Source organism: Blennius ocellaris (assembly GCF_963422515.1).
Source record: "Blennius ocellaris genome assembly, chromosome: 5".
Classification (NCBI taxonomy): Eukaryota; Metazoa; Chordata; class Actinopteri; order Blenniiformes; family Blenniidae; genus Blennius; species Blennius ocellaris.
In genome coordinates, this window is record NC_137654.1 from 3,893,156 (window position 1) to 3,915,778 (window position 22,623).

At 46.2% G+C, this 22,623-nt stretch overlaps 1 protein-coding gene across 3 annotated transcripts in view; it reads left to right on the top strand.

The window, feature by feature from the left end:
- Window positions 1–22,623, top strand: part of lamb2 (laminin, beta 2 (laminin S)) — a 101,483-nt gene that overhangs the window by 50,221 nt on the left and 28,639 nt on the right. For all 3 annotated transcript variants that reach the window (XM_080496636.1, XM_080496634.1, XM_080496635.1), the window contains 5 exons: window positions 4,682–4,851; window positions 4,978–5,113; window positions 14,824–14,897; window positions 16,103–16,291; window positions 17,256–17,319. In XM_080496636.1, coding sequence (XP_080352762.1) covers window positions 4,682–4,851; window positions 4,978–5,113; window positions 14,824–14,897; window positions 16,103–16,291; window positions 17,256–17,319 — 633 coding nt within the window. The remainder of the gene's footprint in view (window positions 1–4,681; window positions 4,852–4,977; window positions 5,114–14,823; window positions 14,898–16,102; window positions 16,292–17,255; window positions 17,320–22,623) is intronic.

Genomic DNA, 22,623 nt, shown 5'->3' on the forward strand with positions numbered 1-22,623 from the left:
GCTGAGCGTACTGATGTTTAAAGAGGAGGATTAGCACCTGTTGTAGACAGATTGGAGATTGACAGCGAGTCCTCCCTCTTCCTCACAGCAACTCAGACACTCGGTTCCCAGAGGCTCGTAGGAGGAGAGATCCCCATCAGGATGTCCGGTGGAATGTGTGGCGGCTGCTGCTGGTTGTCCTGAAATGCATAAGGTTTATTTTAACTCCCACACATAGCTCAACTCTTCAGTCACACCCAGGCTCCAGAGCTCACAGACACACCGTCACGCTCGACTCCTCGTTCCATTGTCCAACATTCGTCCAAAACCTATAAATACAGGTGGTTCTGTTATTTGTTCCAACACCTCCATTTGCAAGATTTAGCTGTGAGTAAGCAGTGGCGCTTTAGTCTGGCTTCAGCTGACCTCTGTGTGACCTGCATTGTTTTGGGTCCAGATTTAGCTGGTAGCTGGGGCTTCTTGTCAGATCAGGTCTTCGGGAGTCTTTCAGACTGCAGGGTCAGGTAACCTGCTGGCCTGTCTGGAGAAAATCCCCCCTCTCGGTGGCTGTTGCCTCAACAGTGTCTCAACTCTTGATCAAACAGCAGCTGTAGCTGAAGAGGGATCAGCTTTTAACTTATGATGTTCACCAAAAAAAAGCAGTGAAGCATATTCTAGAGAAATGTGTCAGTGGGAGGCTCGCCAAGCCATCAGGGACACAAAGCAAGTCCTTTGTGTTCTTTGGTGGGGGAAGAATTGGAAATGGTAACTCACATTAAGTACCATGAGGTTGAGTCCAACCTCAACTGAAAAAAACATCAAAAAAGTAACCAAAATCATAAAATGTGATTTACATACTTAATTGAACGTCATAGTCCTGATCTCTTTTGGTTGGCAGAAGGTGATATGCTGAGTTGGTTATTTAGAAATGAAATGTTTTGCTTGGTGAGACATGTGGAAAAAGCCTGGACAGTGAGACTGAAAGCTTTGTATCCAGACTCTTGATTCCGATGAGACGTTTATATGTTATTCTGAACATATACCATGCCTGTCATCTTCCGATTAATGTTTATAGTGTCATGTTATCCCATGTGGGCTGGGCACGTGAGTGCATAATATTTAAATAAAAATGTTCATTCATTCATTCATTCAAAACCCAATACAGTTTTTGATTACAATAGAAGTCACGACCTGCACTGCATGATGCTCTCTCACATCGAGTGCTGCTTCACATTGCTGGTGTTACTGCTCTAAAACCATTTGAGCTGCTTTATGAAAACAGCCATCACGCTGTTTGACAAAAAGCCAAAGTCTTACCTATAGCCATCAGAGAAAGCTCCACGTTTGTTGGTTTTAAGAGTCATCACCTGATATTCTCACATATCGCCTCCCTTAAATGGACTTTAAATAGATTCTTAAAATGTAGTTAGAAAGAAAATCAAACAGAGCTTGTTCTGACCCTTTTTCATCCCTGCTTTCTCTCATGACAGCCCACGTGGCATTTTGACTGGGAGGATGTTATGCATGTGTTGATTGTCAATCATTGCTTAGCATGAGCATAGCGCTCCTTTGCTCACACCAAAAATAAAATGAGCACTGATTGTAGAGCCATCTACATTGCAGAGACACCCACCCTGGACATTTAAAATAAAATCAGGTGTCTGTTATAGAACACATGGGTTCAAAATTGATGATAGTCCTGTTAGCGGTTCGCCGCTGTGGCTAACTGTTGGGTAGTATGCAGACGTATAGCTTTCCTTTTATAACCCACAGTGAAGCTGTGGACGTGCTTAATCGTAGTTCAAAGCAATTTGCCTTCCCATCGGATTGGGGTTATGACCTTAAAATGAGGCTAACCACTAAATTTAATAGAGGTGAGTTTATCATATTATCCTGCTGTGTTGATGACAACACAGGAGGACAATCTCAATCTCCCATTTTGGGGCGCAACGCCCTTGTGGGCAATTCTAGTTTGAACAAAGAGCCTCAAAAATACCCGAATTCTTCACCCATCATCGTGTGATTAAGCTGACCTCAATTGGAATGAACGCTGTTCTTCGTAGTTTGACTTTACTCAAATCAGTTGAGTTAAGCCTTCATGAACAGTTAAGTTCATCAAATTATTAAAGTAAATCAAAACTTTCTTTACCTTTCAGCGGTCATAAAATAGATTCAGTTATACTTACGTGATAAATCTAATTTGATAGCCATTAGCTGGGGTCTAACGGTGGTGGGTTATATGGATAAAATATGAAAAGAAATAGAAACATGTTTCCACATGACTCCAAGCTCCAGACACTGAGCTGCTTTAGCGTTGTGCAGCAGAAGTAATAAAAAACCTCCCTCTTGTCGGTTGGTATCCTGAGGGTAAACCCAGGACTGCTTTGAAGTCAGTAGCACGCAGTGGTGTTTCAGCCAGGGCCAGCAGTAACAAAATACAACCCCCCCCCCACTACTCAATACACAATCCCAATCCAATGTAAGGCCACTATTATGCATCGACACTTAATCCAGACCAACATGACAGCTGATCAACAACCATTACACATTCGACAGGGGAATCAAACCACGCGAGTCTCGCACATTACTGTCATGCTTGTCTCTCTGTGTGCACGATTGTGTGGAAAACACCATTTTACAATCAAACACAGCACCAAATGCCAACAGCAGCGCCAAGCTAATCCAGATAAAGTAAAAAAAAATAATAAAAAACTGGCACTCACCATTACTTGTAGATTAAAACCATCCTGCTGTAAAATGCTGCACCAAGCCTTTGTTGGTCTGAGTTCGCTCATCCTTTTCTGGTGTCAGATTTCTACTCACAATTTCCATTTCTTCTGCAAACAGGCTCCTTGAAAAAGGTCCTGAAGCAGGTCCGCTATAGTATCATCGATCTTCCTGTTAAATTATCCGCCATCACTCCAGAGTAGCAGATAATAGCAGTCATCGCCACCTGCCCATGAGCCAATCAGTCAAGCTCAATTCAGTGACGACACCCAGACCAGCACTAGAAACTCTGCTGGCCCTGAGGCGTTACATCAATAACACATCAAAATCTGATTGGCTGATGATGCTGTCACTCAACATTTTAACCCAATAGCAGCGTCCAGCTTCCATCAGAGGTTAGCGATGAAGTTCCTGCTGGCCCCAGCAGAGGGAAGGAGCTGTGATTCCTTTAGACCAGTGTTTTTCAACCTTTTTTGAGCCAAGTCACACTTTTTTCTTTGGAAAAATCTGGAGGCACACCACCACCCGAAAATATTAAAATGTGAAACTCTGTAGCCTTTATTAACTATATAAAGTCATTATTGTTAATGCTTTATCAACGGGAATCAAATAAATACAGAAAAAAGTATTTCCCAATTTCTTTTTTTTATTTTTACTCCCTCAGTGTGAATACAAGATACAAGATGGTAGCAGGAGGTGGAGATTAACCACACTGACGTCTGTTAAGTTTCATTTCACCGGCAAAGTTCTGTGCTGCCCTCTAGTGGTGAAGAGTATTGTAGCGATCGCGGAGTTGGTCGCTGCAGTGCATGATGGGAGTTCAGGTTATGTGTTGCAGGAGGTTATTGAGGGTTATTGTTGAGGGTTGTTGTGTGTTGGTTTGTGCTTGTGTTGTGTTTTTGTTCCTCGGTTCAGATAGTTCATTATTTCCTCTAGTTTGGTTTGGTTTGTTGGATGTTGGTGTTCAACCATGAGTGAGAAATGTGTTGTGTGGAGTCTCATCCTGTTATGAAGTTCTGGTTGAGTGTGTTCATGTTGAAATAAAAGCCTCTGGTGTTCAGCTGGCAGAATAGAATCTGGACTCAAAGCAATTCTTCCGCGGCGCTCGCCACAGTATTTGTACATTATTACTCTGCACACTGCTCTCACAGCTGACAGCTGTGGCACAGTGGTTGAAAAACACTGCTTTAGAGGACATAGGAGATTTAAGCTCCACAAAATACAACCAGTCATCTTCTGGATAAAGTTCCATCCTGAACATGCAGCCTAATTGATTCCAGACACAGATTTCAGAATCATTTTTTAATGATAAAAAAGAAGAATCATTTTTGACTGTGCAAGCAGTGCTAGCCCTGCTGCCCCTGAGTGCACACCACTGGTGGAAGTCCCACAGTTTAGCTTTCAACATGCTTGCAACACTGTTTTCGACCATTACAATGACTCAGACTTGCACTTCTGCCACAGTGTCGATTCTGGGTTTGATATTATGCTGCTGTTATGAATAAAGTGTACGTAATGTTTTGATTTGCATTAAGGGTGCTCGGTTAAGAACATTTGTGAGGTTTCTGTATTTATGGTCAAGTTTAGAAGTGTTAAGTGGTTGTTCACATTGTCTCTCAGACATGAAAGATCCAAAGATTCTCTGTTGGAGAAAGACTCTCTACACCAGTGATTCCCAACCTTTTTTTGAAGCAACCATCATTTTTACAACTGTAAACCCCAGCGACCCACTTCCCACCACACATAATTACAAAAAAAAGTGGAGGTTTTTCACTCATTTCACATTCATTTTTCATGCATTCAGCTCTAATTTGTAATTAAGTAAATTTGTCTTGAAATGACGAGGGCTCCGCGACCCCATCAGTCTTTATCCCCCCCTGTGGGGGTCGGGGCCCCCCAGGTTGGGATTCACTGCTCTTCACCCATCCTTCACTGTCCCTGTAATCCATCTCTGTCTTCTGGACTCTGTCTCTAGTCTCGGTCACTGCTGCCGTCCAAGAGCCAGACTTCAGCCATGGCTGTGCCCATGGCAGCTGCTACCCGGCGACTGGAGACCTGCTGGTGGGGCGAGAGAAGAACCTGAAGGCTTCGTCCACATGCGGAATGAGAAGAAAGGAGCCGTACTGCATCGTTAGTCATTTACAGGTGGGTGTGTGTGTGTTTAAGAGACAGGTGTGACCTTGCGTACAAAGTGTGCCAGGGGTTTCTCACCGAACCCTGAAGTCTTTCACCTTTGACATTACATGCCGGCCTTTTCACCTCCTGCTGCAGGATGAGAAGAAGTGTTTCGACTGTGACTCCAGGCGGCCTTACGACCCGGTCTACAACACCATCAATCACCGGATCGAGAATGTCATCACTACCTTCAAACCTCACCGGAAGAAGTCCTGGTGGCAGTCTGAGAACGGTGAGGAGACACAATCACTTCATTTTAACAACTTCATGTCCACCTGAAAATACATCTTTATTTATTAGCTTTCCTACATTCAGTTAAACAAGCAAACCGTAACTTTAAAAAACTTGACTTCAGCAGTATTGGATTCTCATTTTCCAGCTGTGCCCGAGCAAGTTAACGATACTTAGCAAGTCACTAAGGTGTTAATGAACTTGTTGACTTGAAAACATGACAGCTGTTGGAGAGCTGATCTGTTCTGCTCACAGCCCAGGGGGCTCATCAATAAATCATTCATAGGATTCCTACTAAAAATCTACTTGTGCCCAAAAGCTGAAAATGTTTGTGCGCCCCCCCAAAATTTGGATCGGTACAACATTGCGCACACACATCTGCATGCATTTTAATTTTATAGATCACACGCCACCTAGGAGGTTGTGCAGTTCATCTCCCACCCTCAACACACCCACGTTTGACCATAAGTTGTCAATGCAAAGTGCCTCGTCCATATTTTTGCATCTCAATCAGCCTGTTGATCGCCGGCATCTGATCTGATTTGATTTGTAGCTCTGTATTAATCCCCAGAGGGGAAATTCCTTTCTGTATTGACCGCGCAGAGCAGCACTCAGTGGGAGCTGGAGGGGCAGAGGGATCTTGGTCAGGGTGCATGTTTTTTGGAATGTGGGAAGAAATCAGAGTACCCGGAGGAAACACACACACACACACACACACACACACACACACACACACACACACACACACACACACACACACACACACACACACACACACACACACACAGGGAGAACATGCAAACCACAACCTTCTTGTTGTGAGGCGAAAGCACTAACCACTGTGCCACCTGGCAGAAAAGACAAAGAAAAGGAATTTGATGGAGAGCGAAATAGTCATGGAGGAGGTGGAGGTCAGGAGGTGATATTATTTGGTGTCACACTAGTGAAATCTGTAATAAAAGAAAAACAAGCGATCAGCAGCGGCACTGCATTGCCTTCCGATGTCCGACCAGGGCTGCCAGGGAATCGGAAAGGGGATGCAGGAGACCAGGACTGGGGAGCCGGGAAGCCTTGTGTTGGGCACACGTAGGACAGGCCGCCACGTGGTCCTTGATATCTTTTCTCATGGAGGCCCACCAGAACCATTGTTGAGTCACTATTGCCCCGGTCCCACCGCACACAAGTGCCGGGACGGAGCGGAGCGGTACGGAATAGAGACCCCGACCGAAATTTTGGGTCGCGTCCCCACTGCAGAGAGGAGCGTGGAAAAGTGGGCGGGGCTTATGAGCTCTGCAGAAATGTGACATTATAACAGAAAAGAACGTCGTCAGATGTAGATCTTATGAATCCTCTGTTGTTGTTTAAATTCTCCACTTTGCACTGTTATTTTTTGCAGCGGAAAAAAAAAAAGTAACTTTTTGCAGCAGTCATTTTTTGCAGTGGAGAGCTGCAGCCGCAACTTCCGTGTTTGTTGTGAGAGGGCAAACGCTCGGCCACTTGCCGGCGACTTGGGGCGACGTGCCCCACACTCGAGCGCTGGGGGGCGGGGCAAGTGGCCGGAGCGTTCCCCCCGGTTGGCTGAGGCACAGACACGGGAGTCTGAGCTTTCTGCTCAAACGCAGGAGGTTCTCCACTCCGGCGCTGATCGCAGCAGCTCAGCGCCGGAACACGGAGGCGCCGAGCTCCGAGCTCCTTTTCATGGCTTCCGCGGTCCGTCCCCGCGATAAAGCGCCACTGACCGCGGCTGAACAGAACGCTGACCGCCTCTGGAAAGCGGAGCTGCCGGAGCGCGGTCAGCGCCGGAGACGAAAGCTCCAGACTCCGGTGTCACGGACGCGCATCAGCGCCACGGCGAGCCTATGCTGCAAACAGAAAACTCCAACACGATGCAAAGTCCCTCCCCCCGGTCTCCCCCTGCCTCTAGTCGCTCTTTCACAACAAACACTAAAGTTGAGCAGCAAAGAAAAGAAAATGAAAATAAAAACAACCAGAGCGCAGCTGACCACACTGACAGAGGATTCATCCAGCCAGCACATTAACATATTGAGGGCGTGTAGTAAATCACTGACCAATCAGCAGACAGCAGCTCAACCTCAGACCCGTTCCATGGTCCTGGTACCCCAACGGAAGGGGAGCGGAAAAGCGGTCGCCTTTGGAGCGGTCTGGAGCGGTTTAGACCGCATTCCTGTCGTGACACGTGAACCGGAGCGGTTTAGACCGGTCTAGGCAGGTACTTTTTGTGCGGTGGGACCGGGGCTTAAGAGGGTCCTCTGGGCCCAGGGGGTGGCCAGATATGGGCGTGGCATGAGGCCAGTGGATCACAGCAGACCTGAGATCCTCGGAAAAGAAGAACCGGTTGGGGGGGGACTGCCACGTGGACCTTTCTCCTCGATCTCCCAGGTAACATCGTCCGGTAACGTCTTAGAGCGGGGAGAGGCGTTATACAGCCGAGAGCATCAGACTTGACGTTCTTGGACCCGAGGCAGCAGGACAGCATAGAGTGGAAGCAGTTAAAGAACAGAGCCTGTCTGACCTGCCTGGAGTTCATCCGCTTTGCCGTGCGCAGGTACTCCAAGTCCCTGTGGTCGGTCCAGACCTGCTCCGGGAGCTCAGCTCCCTCAAGCCCGGGCCACCAGTCCTCAAGGGCAACGTTAACCGGCAACAGTTCCAAGTCTCCCACCTGATAATTATGCTCAATAGGAGACAACTTCCTGGAGAGAAAACCACAGGGGTGTAACTTATTGTCCTGGGTCTGGTGCTGTGACAGTACTGCCCCAACCCCCGTGTTGGAGGCGTCCACCATGAACTGGAGAGTCGGGTCTGGTACCACCAGCACCGGGTCGGGATTATCAGACAAACCAGTGTCAAAAGCTGATTCACTACCTTTTTTTTTTTTTTGTTAGGTGGCACAAAGAGATAGGTGGCCTCACAGGTGGGACTGCAGGACTCTGCCACTGCCAGTGGACCAATTGATGCGTCCCATAGATCTCTACATATATACAGGTCCAAGTGTCCCCCTTTCCCACATTGTGCACAACGCATTTACACATGAGGTTGTTTTTGTTTGAAATTAAAAACACGAGATCCTTGTTTTGAGATTTATAAGCAATAAGAAAACATAATTGGTCTTGTGTCAGTTCAATGCTGTTATTTTGAAATATCTGATATGTAGTCTCAGACTGGCAAGGTGCAGGGTTTGATGTTTGTTTGTTTATTCATGGTGTTGCACTGATCTGATGGATTTGCCATAACTGTTTGCAGTTGTTAATGTTTGGGTGTATTAATGTATTGACATTGATCTTAGATGAGGAAAAACCTATTGTTTGACTAAAAATGTACTTAAGGGCAGAGACAGTAGGCGTAGGATAAAATGGGTTTACACTTCTTCCTACTCTCTTCCAAACATCCAGATTCTACTGTCTCTTTTACATTTACATGTTCGAAGTAATGCTACATCAATCAAACAATCAATCAATATTTTGCACTTGAGGTTTTGCTGGAAAGTATCTTGGATCATTTTAATCAGTGTCATCACATTTAGATTAAGTGTAGTTATTTCTTTTGTTTCTGATTTCTGTGAATACAAGAAACAATCATGCCAGGAATTTAAAAAAAACGGTGATTGCAGCTGATTGCTGTGAGCAACTCATTATCAGGCTTTCTGTTCAACCCAAGGATGAACCATCATGACATTCAGGGAAACATGGAAAACATGCAGGGCTCAGCCCTCCAGGACCTGAGTTTAACACCCCTGGTTTAGAGTGATCTTTTTGACATAATAAAACTAATCCTTGTCACTGAGGCTTTGAAGGATGTTTTTGTTTTTGTTCTTGTTCTTGACTTGTTCCTAAGAATGTTTTGATCCACGACGCTTCATCTGAAATACTGAGATGAATGGTCACGTCTGATAAAACTGCAGAAACATGAATTTAGGGAACGCACAACTTCACAACTCGTCATCATTTATATTATCCAATTAATATTGGATAATCTTATCAAGCTATGCATTAAGAGTCTGGGATTTTCTACAGCGTTACTTCCTTGCTTTGGCTGCAGCAGCAGTGTTGCTTTCATCCTGGTTGATTGTTCCTCCATTACAGAAGCTGCTCTGCAGGGTTCTCCGTGTGTGTTATTAGTCAGATGCTGCAAAACTCCGCCCCTTTCATGTGAACGTGCACTGATCCGGTTGAATTACCGAGTTGATAACCTGCTTCTTGTCACACTTATCAGGATCCAGACTGTCTGGGTAAGTTAACCAGATAACAGAGAGATATCCTGGCTATGTTCAGTCTGGGTCGTCATACAGGCTTGATGTATAGAGAGATGATCAGCACAGAGTGAGGCTCAGTAGTGAGAAAACAAGACTGTGCAGTTAAAAGATGTATTTTTAAATGTATTTTTTTCCTGTGGGTACTTTAATGGAGAGTGACTGATGAGCACTGTGCAGCCCTTCACCCAGAATAGAAGGGAAACAGAAGGAGAAAAAGGAAGACGGGAAGTATATCATCTATTTTTACTCCTGCTCGCATTTTCCATGGCATCTGTGTGACATTTCTGTTCCACAAGCAGTGTGAAGGGAGACCCTATGTGATCTGGACAACAGGGGTTTGATTGTGTTCACTCCTCAATTGGAAAGGCTGTTTCCAGGGATTACGCGTCTATATGCAGATATTCAAAAGACACTAGGAGGGTCTCTCTGCACACTGTAAAATGTAATGTAATAAATAAATAATAATAATACTTTGTAATAAGTTGAGCTTACTTAAATGAATTGTCGTTCCTACCCTCACCTATGGTCATGACCTAAAGAAGGAGATCCCAGATACAAGCGGCTGAAATGAGCTTCCTCCGTAGGGTGGCTGGGCGGTAGGGTGAGGAGCTCAGTCACCAGGGAGGAGCTCAGAGTAGAGCCACTGCTCCTCCACATCCAGAGGAGCCAGCTGAGGTGGCTGAGGCATCTGTTTCTGATGCCCCCCCTGGACGCCTCCCCAGGGAGGCGTTCCGGACATGTCCCTCCGGGAGGAGGCCTCGGGGCAGACCTGTGAGCAGCACACCTGTGTTCACTTGAAAACTACAATTCCAGTTTACTTAGATCAGGGGTCGGAACCTTTAATGCTCAAAGAGCCATTTGGTCCCATTTCCCACTGAACACAACACCCAGAGAGCCGCGCACCTTTTATTTTGACAGTCCCACAGTAAGACCATGCCAGGGGGACACGACACACAAAACCTTCTTCACTGCTGGTTGACAACTTACAACTAATAAACTAAACTACATGAACTAAGCAACAAAAACACAACACAATTATTAGCTACACTACAAACCTAATATAACCCCCAATAATTACATTTAAAACACGACAAACAGAAACTCCCACAATGCATTGCAGCTCTCAGCTCCTTTATTGCTCCACATTATTAAATGGAAGATAAATGTGGGAGATCTGGATTGTTAGAACCAAGAGTGTGAGTGTTGTGGCTTTAATGTCCTGTAGTTGTTGTGTGATTCACTAGAATGTTCCGTCACTCTCAACAAGTCTGCAATGAACCTCCTGGAACTGTCAGCGCTCCGCAGCGCAGCAGTTTTACTGTGAAAGGTACAGGAAGCTCCCAGCTTCAGACACCAGTTGAGCCGCTGTCCTGACCTGCAGCCGCAATTCTACGTTCTTCATCCATTATTGTTGTAATGACGTCACATCACTGCGTCGTTCACGACCCTACATTTTACCACTCTTTGTAGCGGGACTGCGCTCTGGGTGGCTTTGCCTCCTTACGTCCCTCTCTGGGTGGCTTTGCCTCCTTACGTCCCTCTCTGGGTGGCTTTGCCTCCTTACGTCCCTCTCTGGGTGGCTTTGCCTCCTTACGTCCCTCTCTGGGTGGCTTTGCCTCCTTACCTCCCTCTCTGGGTGGCTTTGCCTCCTTACGTCCCTCTCTGGGTGGCCTTGCCTCCTTACGTCCCTCTCTGGGTGGCCTTGCCTCCTTACGTCCCTCTCTGGGTGGCCTTGCCTCCTTACATCCCTCTCTGGGTGGCTTTGCCTCCTTACGTCCCTCTCTGGGTGGCTTTGCCTCCTTACGTCCCTCTCTGGGTGGCCTTGCCTCCTTACGTCCCTCTCTGGGTGGCCTTGCCTCCTTACGTCCCTCTCTGGGTGGCTTTGCCTCCTTACGTCCCTCTCTGGGGGGTTCTGCCTCCTTACGTCCCCCTCTGGGTGGCCTTGCCTCCTTACGTCCCTCTCTGGGTGGCCTTGCCTCCTTATGTCCCTCTCTGGGTGGCTTTGCCTCCTTACCTCCCTCTCTGGGTGGCCTTGCCTCCTTACGTCCCTCTCTGGGTGGCCTTGCCTCCTTACGTCCCTCTCTGGGTGGCTTTGCCTCCTTATGTCCCTCTCTGGGTGGCCTTGCCTCCTTATGTCCCTCTCTGGGTGGCCTTGCCTCCTTATGTCCCTCTCTGGGTGGCTTTGCCTCCTTACCTCCCTCTCTGGGTGGCCTTGCCTCCTTACGTCCCTCTCTGGGTGGCTTTGCCTCCTTACGTCCCTCTCTGGGGGGTTCTGCCTCCTTACGTCCCCCTCTGGGTGGCCTTGCCTCCTTACGTCCCTCTCTGGGTGGCTTTGCTTCCTTACGTCCCTCTCTGGGTGGCCTTGCCTCCTTATGTCCCTCTCTGGGTGGCTTTGCCTCCTTACCTCCCTCTCTGGGTGGCCTTGCCTCCTTACGTCCCTCTCTGGGTGGCTTTGCCTCCTTATGTCCCTCTCTGGGTGGCCTTGCCTCCTTATGTCCCTCTCTGGGTGGCTTTGCCTCCTTACCTCCCTCTCTGGGTGGCCTTGCCTCCTTATGTCCCTCTCTGGGTGGCTTTGCCTCCTTACCTCCCTCTCTGGGTGGCCTTGCCTCCTTACGTCCCTCTCTGGGTGGCTTTGCCTCCTTGCGTCCCTCTCTGGGGGGTTTTGCCTCCTTACGTCCCTCTCTGGGTGGCCTTGCCTCCTTACGTCCCTCTATGGGTGGCTTTGCCTCCTTACGTCCCTCTATGGGGGGTTTTGCCTCCTTACGTCCCTCTCTGGGTGGCTTTGCCTCCTTACGTCCTTCTCTGGGTGGCTTTGCCTCCTTACGTCCCTCTCTGGGTGGCTTTGCCTCCTTACGTCCCTCTCTGGGTGGCCTTGCCTCCTTACGTCCCTCCAGGATGAACTGCAGTGTGACGGAGGCTGAAGGAGCCGCAGTGGAGGGACCAAAGAGCCGCATGGCTCCGGAGCCGCGGGTTGCCGACCCCTGACTTAGATGAACCTAGTTTTACTCCTTTGTGTAAAAATGACTACATATTCACAGTTGGTGAGTTAAATGAACAGTGAGAAATCAGTAAAGTACACTAATGTGATTAAAGCAAGCACATTATATTACCTTTTAGAGTGTACTGAAGCAGCATTGTCTGAGCATGATAACACATATTTTATAAAGATACCTACAACTCATTTCTTCCCTCATTCTGCGGACAAAAAACACACAATAAATATCGTACATGACTTTTCATCACTTCTCGCGATGAAAAGTCGAATCCATCACAAAAAGAATCAGATCACCACTAAACTGTTCAGACTGACACCTGAAGTACTGATGAATGGGAGGAAATAAGAACAGGCACCGTATTGCATAACATAACATGTTTCAGTGTTAATTGATTCATTTAAACCAGAATGTTTAAATAATAAAAATGCCTTTTTTGGCAAGCGACATGTCGTGGTGTGATCAGCAGAGACCAGTGAAGCTGCAGTGATGTAGTTGACACTGCAGTGAACACCAGTGTCTTTACTAGATATTTTTATACCACCAGTCTTCGCTGTTGCAGACGGCTGTTCATAGAGGAGAATATCATTTCTGCTGCTCCAAAGACAGGTACTTATGATAAAAATGAGCTGGTATCATATTGTTTACCTCACTCTGATGGGAAAGAAGCATTGATTATGTGTTGACATTTTGTCAAAGAATTATTGATGCCGAAAGTCCTTTCCAACTTTACTGAAATAGAGAATTTCACACACAGATTATGCTTCACTGTGCTGTTCTTGTTCTTCTTCTATGGCGGACTGAATATAACAGGAGTATGTCCATCTCAGAAATGTGAAATCAGTGTCCCTATCTTATTGAATTCCAGCAGAAGAGCATTTTCTTCTGTCTGGCAAAGTTTTCTTGAAAAAACCAAAACCTATTCAGGGTCAAACTTGTTCTATCAAACATTACCATATTTTCTGCCCTATAAGGCGCACCGGGTTATAAGGCGCACCTACATTGATTGACATAATTTACAACTTCATTCATATATAAGGCACATGGAATAGACCAGTGGTCAGCAACCTTTAAGCTCAAAGCCATTAGTTACATTTTCCACTGATTCTAACACCCAGAGAGGTGCACACACTTTATTTTGATAGTCCTACCTGCAGTCTATGCCAGGAGGACACTACACACAAAACCTTCTTCACTGCTGGTTGACAACTTACAACTACCGGTAATAAACTAAACTACATGAACTAAGCAACAAAAACACAACACAACACAATTATTACCGACACCACAAACCAAATATAACCCCCAATAATTGCATTTAAAACACCACAAACAGCTGCAATGAATTATGGGAGTTTCTATCGGCTGCACTGAGGAGCTCAGGATGTCCCATCATGCCTTGCAGCGACAAATTCATGTTTTGTGTTGTTGTAGGTTATTGTGGGTTGTTGTTGGGCTTGGTGTTGTGTTGATTGTGTTTATGTGTTTTTGTTCCCCAGTTTAGGGAGTCATTATTTCATCTAGTTTATTTTGGTTTGTTAGAATGTTGGTGTGCAACCATGAGTGATGAAGGTGTTGTGCGGAGTCTCGTCCGCACTGAAGATCCGGTTGCAAAGTTAGAGTTGTCAAAATAAAAGCTTCTAGTTGTTCAGCTGTCAAATAGCAGCCTGGAGTAGGACAATCGTCCATATATAAGGCGCACCGGGCTATAAGGCGCACTGGCAGCTTTTGAGAAAATTTGAGGTATTTAGGTGCCTTATAGTGCGGAAAATACGGTACTGTGATTGTAACAAGTATAATTTTACCAAAATTGTATTAGTAAGGCATTATATTACTGCGTTACAACAAATAGTAATACGTTGCTATATCTGCGTTACTTTGGTAATGCGTTACTCAAAACAATGTTGATTTTCTGTTGAGCAAACAGAATGTGGTTCTTTCTGATCAGCACTGGGCGCATCATTTGCAACACATCCAATCAGTGACCATCCCCGCAGTCAGCAGCTTCCTACCTTTTCTGTTGCGTCTCTGAATATTGGAGGGTTTTCTGCAAATGTTCTCGTGAATCTTTAAGTGTTTGTTGCAGTGTGTTGCACTTCCAAACAGAGATCAGGAGTGAAAGTAGTCCTCAGAGTGGGGGTGGCCCTCTGGATACTCAGGAAGTGTGTGGGCTTTTCAGACATGCTATCTTCCTTCTCTCCTGCCAAGACTGAATGTGTTTTCCTGCCGGGGATCTGTCCCTCCAGCCAAGAGCAGGCTTGCTACTTCACTTACTGCCACTCCGTTACTCTGCATCTTCCATCTGACACAAGTTGATGACATCGATGGAAAATAGTGGAAGCGGTTGTTAAATTGTCAATGTTAACTAGCTCACAGTCTGCAATGGATGCATTTTAGGTTTTTGTGCAAATTTAACATTTCTCCTTGTTCTTCTTTCTGCTTCTCCAGGAAAGTCAGATGTCTTCATCCAGCTGGATCTGGAGGCAGAGTTTCATTTTACCCACCTGATTATGACGTTCAAGGTAAGATTCTAGACATGATTACATGCTCGTTTCCACTATCAGCAGAGCTGGAGACTGAAGTGACTTGGACTTGAGTGCCACTGGAGTCACATACAGTATTTGATGAACTTGTTAAAAGCTTGATATTTAAACATTTAACACAGACCAGTTAATGTTCGTTGGAAGTACTCTGAATAACCCAGATGAGTAAAGTACTTCTTCAGGGAATATACCTGTTGTTCTATGTGTTGATTACAAAGACTATCAGGGGGCAAGCTAAATTGTGTACAGTGGGTAACTGACCGAGGGGAGGGGGAACCTGGGCCAAATGGTGATATTTCTCTGGGTGTAGACACACCTACGAGTCTCCACAAACAATGATTCCCGTAATCCCAGGCCACAGTGGAGATTTAGAAAAACTGTGTCTCCATTTGCGTCTAAAGGGAAGTAGGTGGGAATTTACTTCACAATCACAATCACAGATGTGGCTGCTCATCCTAGCTCCGAACGGGTTGGTGTTAATGAAGTTTCTTTTATAAACGTTGAGGGGGAAACATCAGTTTTTGTATGTGTAAACGCGGCCTCAGTCTTCAGCAGGGATCAGATGGACTTTGACAGTATCAGCATGGCCGTCTGTTTGACCGTTTGACTGTGGACGCATTATGCTTCCAAAAGTATGTGTTGGGAAATCACTTCTCTTGTCGTTCCAGTTAATAGTGTTCCAGAGGTGATGTTACAATATCAGTTAAAATTCCACGCATTTTTATGAGACGGTATTGAATGACTTGTTTTGGACTTGAATTTCAAAGTGAAGGATTTGGAACTTGACTGTCTTGATTGTGACTTTGAATTTACTCTCTGGACTCAGGCTTGAATGTAAAGAATTAAGACTTGGAAAACAACCTTGGATATCAGTAATATGACCGCATGAAAACTTTTCAATAGTAATTTAAGGCAATCCCAAATGTTTTACTTTGTTTTAATAGAACGAAGAAAGATTGCTTTTTGAAAATGTTTAAATATAACTTCATAACATTTGGCAAAATGTGAAGAATCATTTTGTGATGTCTCCTGGTGCAACAGCTATGTGAAATGTCACAAAAAAGTCGAGTGTTTGTTGTTCTTTGCAGCCTCAGTGCTGATGGTGCTTCACAAGTAATAACTTGGCCGTATGTTTGACGCTCCTGAATATCCGTTAAACAGTCGTTTTCACTGTCTGTTTGCAGACTTTCCGTCCAGCAGCTATGTTGATTGAACGCTCTGCAGATTTTGGCCGTACGTGGAACACCTATCGTTATTTCTCCCACGACTGTGCCGCTGCCTTTCCTGGAGTCTCCCAGGGTCCTCTGAGGAACATCAATGATGTAATCTGTGAATCTCGATACTCTGACATTGAGCCTTCCACCGAGGGAGAGGTGAGCTCCTGAACACCACATGTCAAATTAGTGACTCACTTCTTTTGTTCTGAAGCAGGATTTTCTTTGAATTATTAAGATTCATAATCAAGTCTTGCTTCTTTCTTAAGATGTGCATGGAATGATGGATTCTACTTTCATATCTTCTGTCACTATCTTGGCTCATACTACTTGAAAGCAGTGAAGTGTTCCTTCTCTGTGGGGTGCCACAGGAAATCAGTGGGATGGGTGATCGCTCTGTAAACAGAAATATCATGAGGATAATACAATAAAGGATTTCATTAAAACACACGTATTTAGGACTGAGTTTGTTGTAGATGTTAAATACAAAATGAAATGAGAAAACCAGCTTTATTGCAAGCCAAACGGTGATGTACTTGGTAGTACTTCGAGAGAGGGAGCTCAGACTCCCACACTTCAACTACTGCTGCCTGGTTTTTCCATGGAAGCCGAGGCTGTGGTCACGTTTCTTGCCAGAAGAACTAAAAAGAGAGAAACCAGAGATACATTACAGAGAGAGGAAAGGAGGGGTGTTGGAGAATCATTCTCCAACAGAGCATCTTATGAGCTGGCTGATAAAACCGCTGTTATCAGTGCTGTTCTGTCTCTCAGAGAGACGACGTTTAAACCCCTGAGCAAATCACAACTTCAAGATAGGAAGACTGAGCACATGAACCATGTTTTTTTTACATCTGCTGTTTGTCCTTGTTATCTTGTACTGATGTCAGTTGATCATCCAGAGTGACTCAAGACACCACCTTGGGGTGAATTGTGGTATCACTAAGCAGTGTGTTTCTAGATTGTTCTTGAAAACTCCAATCTAAACAATCACATATTGCATCTTTAAACACAGAAAAGCGACCCGAGCTCAAAGTCTTAATAAATGACTGCTTTCTGAATAAGTTGCTATATTTTCAATAACAAGTGGATATTAAACAATGTTTGTGTGTATTTTCTGACCTAGGTCATCTACAGAGTGTTGGATCCAGCCATCAGGATTAATGATCCGTACAGCCCAAACATCCAAAGTAGGTTTCTTTTCTTATTTTTTTAACTTTGGATTTTGGTTGGGTTTTTTTTTTTTTTTTTCATTTTTCAGCAATCACAGTGATAAATGAAAATACAGAGGGGCATCTCCAATATGCGTGGTTTTCTTTCTCAGGCTTTTAAACTCGTCCATTTCGTTCTTGGTGTCACTTCCGTGTAGACGTTATATTTCTTGCAGGTATTGTCAAATGTATGTCCCATCCATCCATCCATCCATTATCTACTGCTTTATCCGCGGCGAGGTTGCAGAGGCAGCAGTCTAAGCAGAGTTGCCCAGACTTCCCTCGCCCCAGACACTTCCTCCAGCTCTTCTGGTGGCACCCCAAGGCGTTCCCAGGCCATAGAGAGACATAGTCTCTCCAGCGTGTCCTGGGTCTGCCCCGAGGCCTCCTACCGGAGGGACATGCCCGGAACACCTCCCGGGTGGCATCCGAAACAGGTGCCCGAGCCACCTCAGCTGGCTCCACTGGATGTGGAGGAGCAGCGGCTCTACTCTGAGCTCCTCCCTGGTGGCTGAGCTCCTCCCCCTATCTCTAAGGGTACGCCCAGCCACCCTACGAAGGAAACTCATTTCAGCCGCTTGTATACGGGATCTCCTTTCGGTCATGACCCAAAGCTCATGACGATAGGTGAGGGTAGGAACAAAGATCAACCGATAAATCGAGAGCTTCACTTTTTGGCTCAGCTCCTTCTTCACCATGACGAACCGATACAACGTCCCCATAACTGCAGACGCTGCACCGATCCACCTGTCAATCTCACTCCATCTTCCCCCCACTCATGAACAAGACCCCGAGATACTTGAACTCCTCCACTTGGGACAAGGGTACTCCACTGGCCTGAAGAGGGCAAGCCACCTTTTTCCAGTGGAGAACAATGGCCTCGGATTTAGAGGTGCTGATCCTCATCCCAGTTGCTTCAAACTCGGCTGTGAACCGCGCCAATGCACGCTGAAGGTCCTGGTTCGATGAAGCCAATAGAACTACATCATCTGCAAAAAACAGAGATGAGATCCTGTGGTACCCAAGCCAGACCCCCTCTGGTCCCTGGCTGTGCCTAGAAATTCTGTCCATGTAGGTAATGAACAGAACCGGTGATAAAGGACACCCCTGCCGGAGGCCAACGTGCACTGGGAACAGGTCCGACTTACTGCCGGCAATGTGAACCAAACTCCTGCTCTAGGCATACAAGGAATGGACAGCACTTAACACAGGGCACCGGATTCCATACTCCCGGAACACCCCCCACAGGACGTCCCGAAGGGACGCAGTCAAACGCCTTCTCCAGATCCACAAAACACATGTGGACTGGTTGAGCGAACTCCCATGAGCCCTCAAGCACCAGGTGGAGAGTATAGAGCTGGTCCAGTGTTGCACAACCAGGACAAAAAATGCATTGTTCCTCTTGGAGCCGAGGTTCGACTAACGGCCGGATCCTCCTCTCCAGTACCCTGGAATAGACTTTCCCGGGGAGGCTGAGGAGTGTGATCCCTCTGTAGTTGCAACACACCCTCTGATCCCCCTTCTTGAAGAGAGGGACCACCACCCCAGACTGTCCCCGCCCGCCACGCGATGTTGTAGAGACGTGTCAGCCATGACAGTCCCTGCACATCCGGAGACTTTAGGAACTCAGGACAAATCTCATCCACTCCCGGTGCCTTGCCACAGAGCAGCTTAACAACTACCTCGGTAACTTCAGCTTGGGTAATGGATGAGTCCACCTCTGAGAACCCAGTCTCTGCTTCCTCAGTGGAAGACATGATGGTGGGATTGAGGAGATCCTCAAAGTATTCCTTCCCCCACCTCTCTGGAACACCTCCCCACATCTACTGTAAACAGTGTTGGTGAAAAACTGCTTCCCAAACCTGAGGCACTGGATTGTTTGCCAGAATTTGCTTGGAGCCAACTGATAGTCCTCCTCCATGGCCTCCCCAAACTCCTCCAAGTTCCCACCGAGTTTTTGCCTCCACCACAGCCCGGGCCGCGGTATGCTTGGCCTGTCGGTACCTGTCAGCTGCCTCAGGAGTTCTATGAGCTAACAATAGGACTCCTTCTTTAGCTTGACGGCATCCCCTACTTCCGGGTTTGGGGGTTGCCGCCACGACAAGCACCAGAGACCCTGCGACTGCAGCTTTGAAAATGGAAGTGGTGAACATGGTCCACTTGGACTCAATGTCTCCAGCCTCCCCCGGGATTCGTGAGAAGCTCTCCCGGAGGTGGAAGTTAAAGACTGTGCAGACGGAGGGCTCGGCCAGGCATTCCCAACAGACCTTCATGATACGTTTGGGCCTACCGAATCTCTCTGGCCTCCTCCCCGTCCAGTGCATCCAACTGACCACCAGGTGGTGATCAGTTGACAGCTCTGCCCTTCTCTTCACCTGAGTGTCCAAGACATGCGGCTGGAGATCAGTTGACACAACCCGGCCTAGGGTGTCCTGGTGCCATGTGCACTTATGGACACCCTTCTGCTCGAACATGGTGTTCGTTATGAACAAACTGTGACTCGCACAGAAGTCCAATAACAGAACACTGCTCGGTTTCAGATCGGGGAGGCCGTTCCTCCCAGTCACCTTTCCAAATCTCACTGTCATTGCTCACGTGAGCATTGAAGTCCACCAGTAGAACAATGGAGTCCACAGTCAGAGCACTATCCAAAACTCCTCCCAGGGACTCCAAGAAGGTCGGGGACTCTGAACTGCTGTTCGATCCATAGGCCAAGACAGCAGTCAGAGACCCGTCCCCTACCCGAAGGCATAGGGACGTGACCCTCTCATTCACTCCACATGGCGACAGAGCTGTGAGGCAATAAGCAGGCCCATGCCAGCCCACCGCTTCTCATCGCGGGCAACTCCAGAAAAGTGGAGTGTCCAGCCCCTGTTGAGGAGCTGGGTTCCAGAGTCCAAGCTGTGCATGGAGGTGAGCCCAACTATATCAAGACGGTATCTCTCAACCTACCGCACAAGTTCAGCCTACCAAATACTACGTAAAGGAAAGGAAAATGGAAAGTGATATGGAAGGAAGGTACGATGGCCGCCAGCACTGCCCCACTATAGATAAAAGTCATATAACGACCTATCGTAATGTCTCGTACCGGTGTTGGTGTTCCAGGGTCATGTAGTTTTTGCAGCTGGATCATCATTTTAGGCTGAAGTGAGGCAAGCTCATCAGTGAGAAGGGGCTGTAAAGATGATTAAAGAGGAAGAGTACATCGATTCTTTCTCTGAAAGTCACTGGTTTTCCATACATATCTTTAAGACAGGTCTGTAATCGGGTCTCTTAAGATTGTGAGGTTAGGAGGTTATTCATGATTGAGGGGCGGCCTGCTCCAGGCCACTCCAATCCGTCACTGAGGAGTTGGGCCTTGCGGTGGGTCTCTGTTGAACTGTTACCTTACCTAGATTTGATGCTATTTAACTTTTGGTCATTTTTTAATTACGTTTTAGTTGTATATTTCTATATTTTTTGATACACATACAATGAGATATTTATGCCATTTAAATGTGAGATTTGTGAGGATTCTGCAGGAGCCAAAGAACGTGGCCTCCTACACACACACACGCACACACACACACACACACACACACACACACACACACACATACACACACACACACACAGACACACACACACACACACACACACACACACACACACACACACACACACACACACACACACACACACACACACACACACACACACAAAAGGTTAGACTTGGTCTTGTGGTCTCCAATCCTTCATGCAGAGTTTTGACGTGCTCATAAGAATTCCTGCAGTCCAATGAAATTCAGAAAATTTAGCCATTTCGTTTCCTTTATTCTTTCCAAATAATTTCCCAAACAGATCAAGTCTTTCACCACGGTGGAGGGTTACTGGCCTGTCTGCCAGTAGCGATCACATGACTCTTTCAGTTCAGAGCGGTCTGACTGGAGACACACACTGAACTCCATCACCACTAAATAACACACTGCTGCAGTCTCCTGCGTCCACACATCAATAAACCAAAACCAATAGATTGTCATCCAACAAATTAAATATAGGAATTAATGACAACAAAAACATTTCATATTCAAGTATTTGGCTCCAACAGTGTAGTTAGTAGAGCAGAGTTGATCTGTATGTCTCTTCTTGTAACATAGAAGCAGCCAAAACTTGTGTTTTCATTAGGTTTCCCACTGAGGCTGCTTGTTTCCCACAAACAGCTCCAGCAGGCAAGTGCTGGCTGTAACTGATGGATGAAGTTAAACTTGGAGTTATTTTTTATTTATTTTGAGGCTAAACTTTGCCTTAATGTGTCCTGGAAAGAAGTTGAACTGCAGGGTGAGATTGAAATGCTTCTGTCAACGCTCCATTGACCAAAGCACAAAGGTGGATGTTCAACAGTTACTGGCAGTAATTTGCTTGGTTCAGCTGTAAGGGGGTCGGAGGTCTTCATGCGACACCACTTCCACTGAGACCTTTGACAACAGGCTGAGGCAGAATCGGCTGCAGCACTGGACAGCCAGCTAGGGTTTCTGGGAAAAGCGCTCATGTCCTGCCAATCTCAACAAGAGGGCGAGGAGCAGCTGCTTCCACACAGCACGGCCACGGTTCTCCTGGAGTTAAATCTGAGGTGTCACATGAATGAAACCCTGAATAAAGAGCATTTAACTTTTGGAGGATAATTTCTTTAGACATACTTCTTTGATGTTTGTGTCAGATTTCCCATAACAGACATGTAGAAGAACCTTGAGACAGGGGCCTCAGATTGGGGCACTGCTGGCAATGTCATCTCATTGGATATGTTTCATGACAACTTCGATGAACTAATAAAAAAAATTAAAGAATCAGTATTCTTGACTGATGAGACATGAGGCATTTATCCTCATATTTCCTTTATTAATCGCCAAATAAACAAAGTATGTTTCTCTCCTAAAAAAACAAGCAGTTTTTCTTCTTCTGCCACCTCTTCATTACATGTATGAGCAGAGGGGAATTAAGAAGGTAACCAAATTGCATTCTACCTTTGACCTCAAGTCCCAGACCAGAACTCGCATCTTGAGACTCCTGCTTCCTCCTATGGTTTGAGGTACAGTGGGCAGTTTGGACAGATCCCACTGGACGCTGCATGCGCATGCTTACAACAGGTTTTATTCAAGTTGCCTTAGGTACACAAGAGAAATCTGCTACAAACGATACAGTGTTGTTGATTTAGTTTCAGAAAAGATATGGCTTTAGATACAAACATTTTGATAAAGGGATTGAGAAATGATAGGAGCCGGGTCACAAGGTGACTCTGTGTTTTTC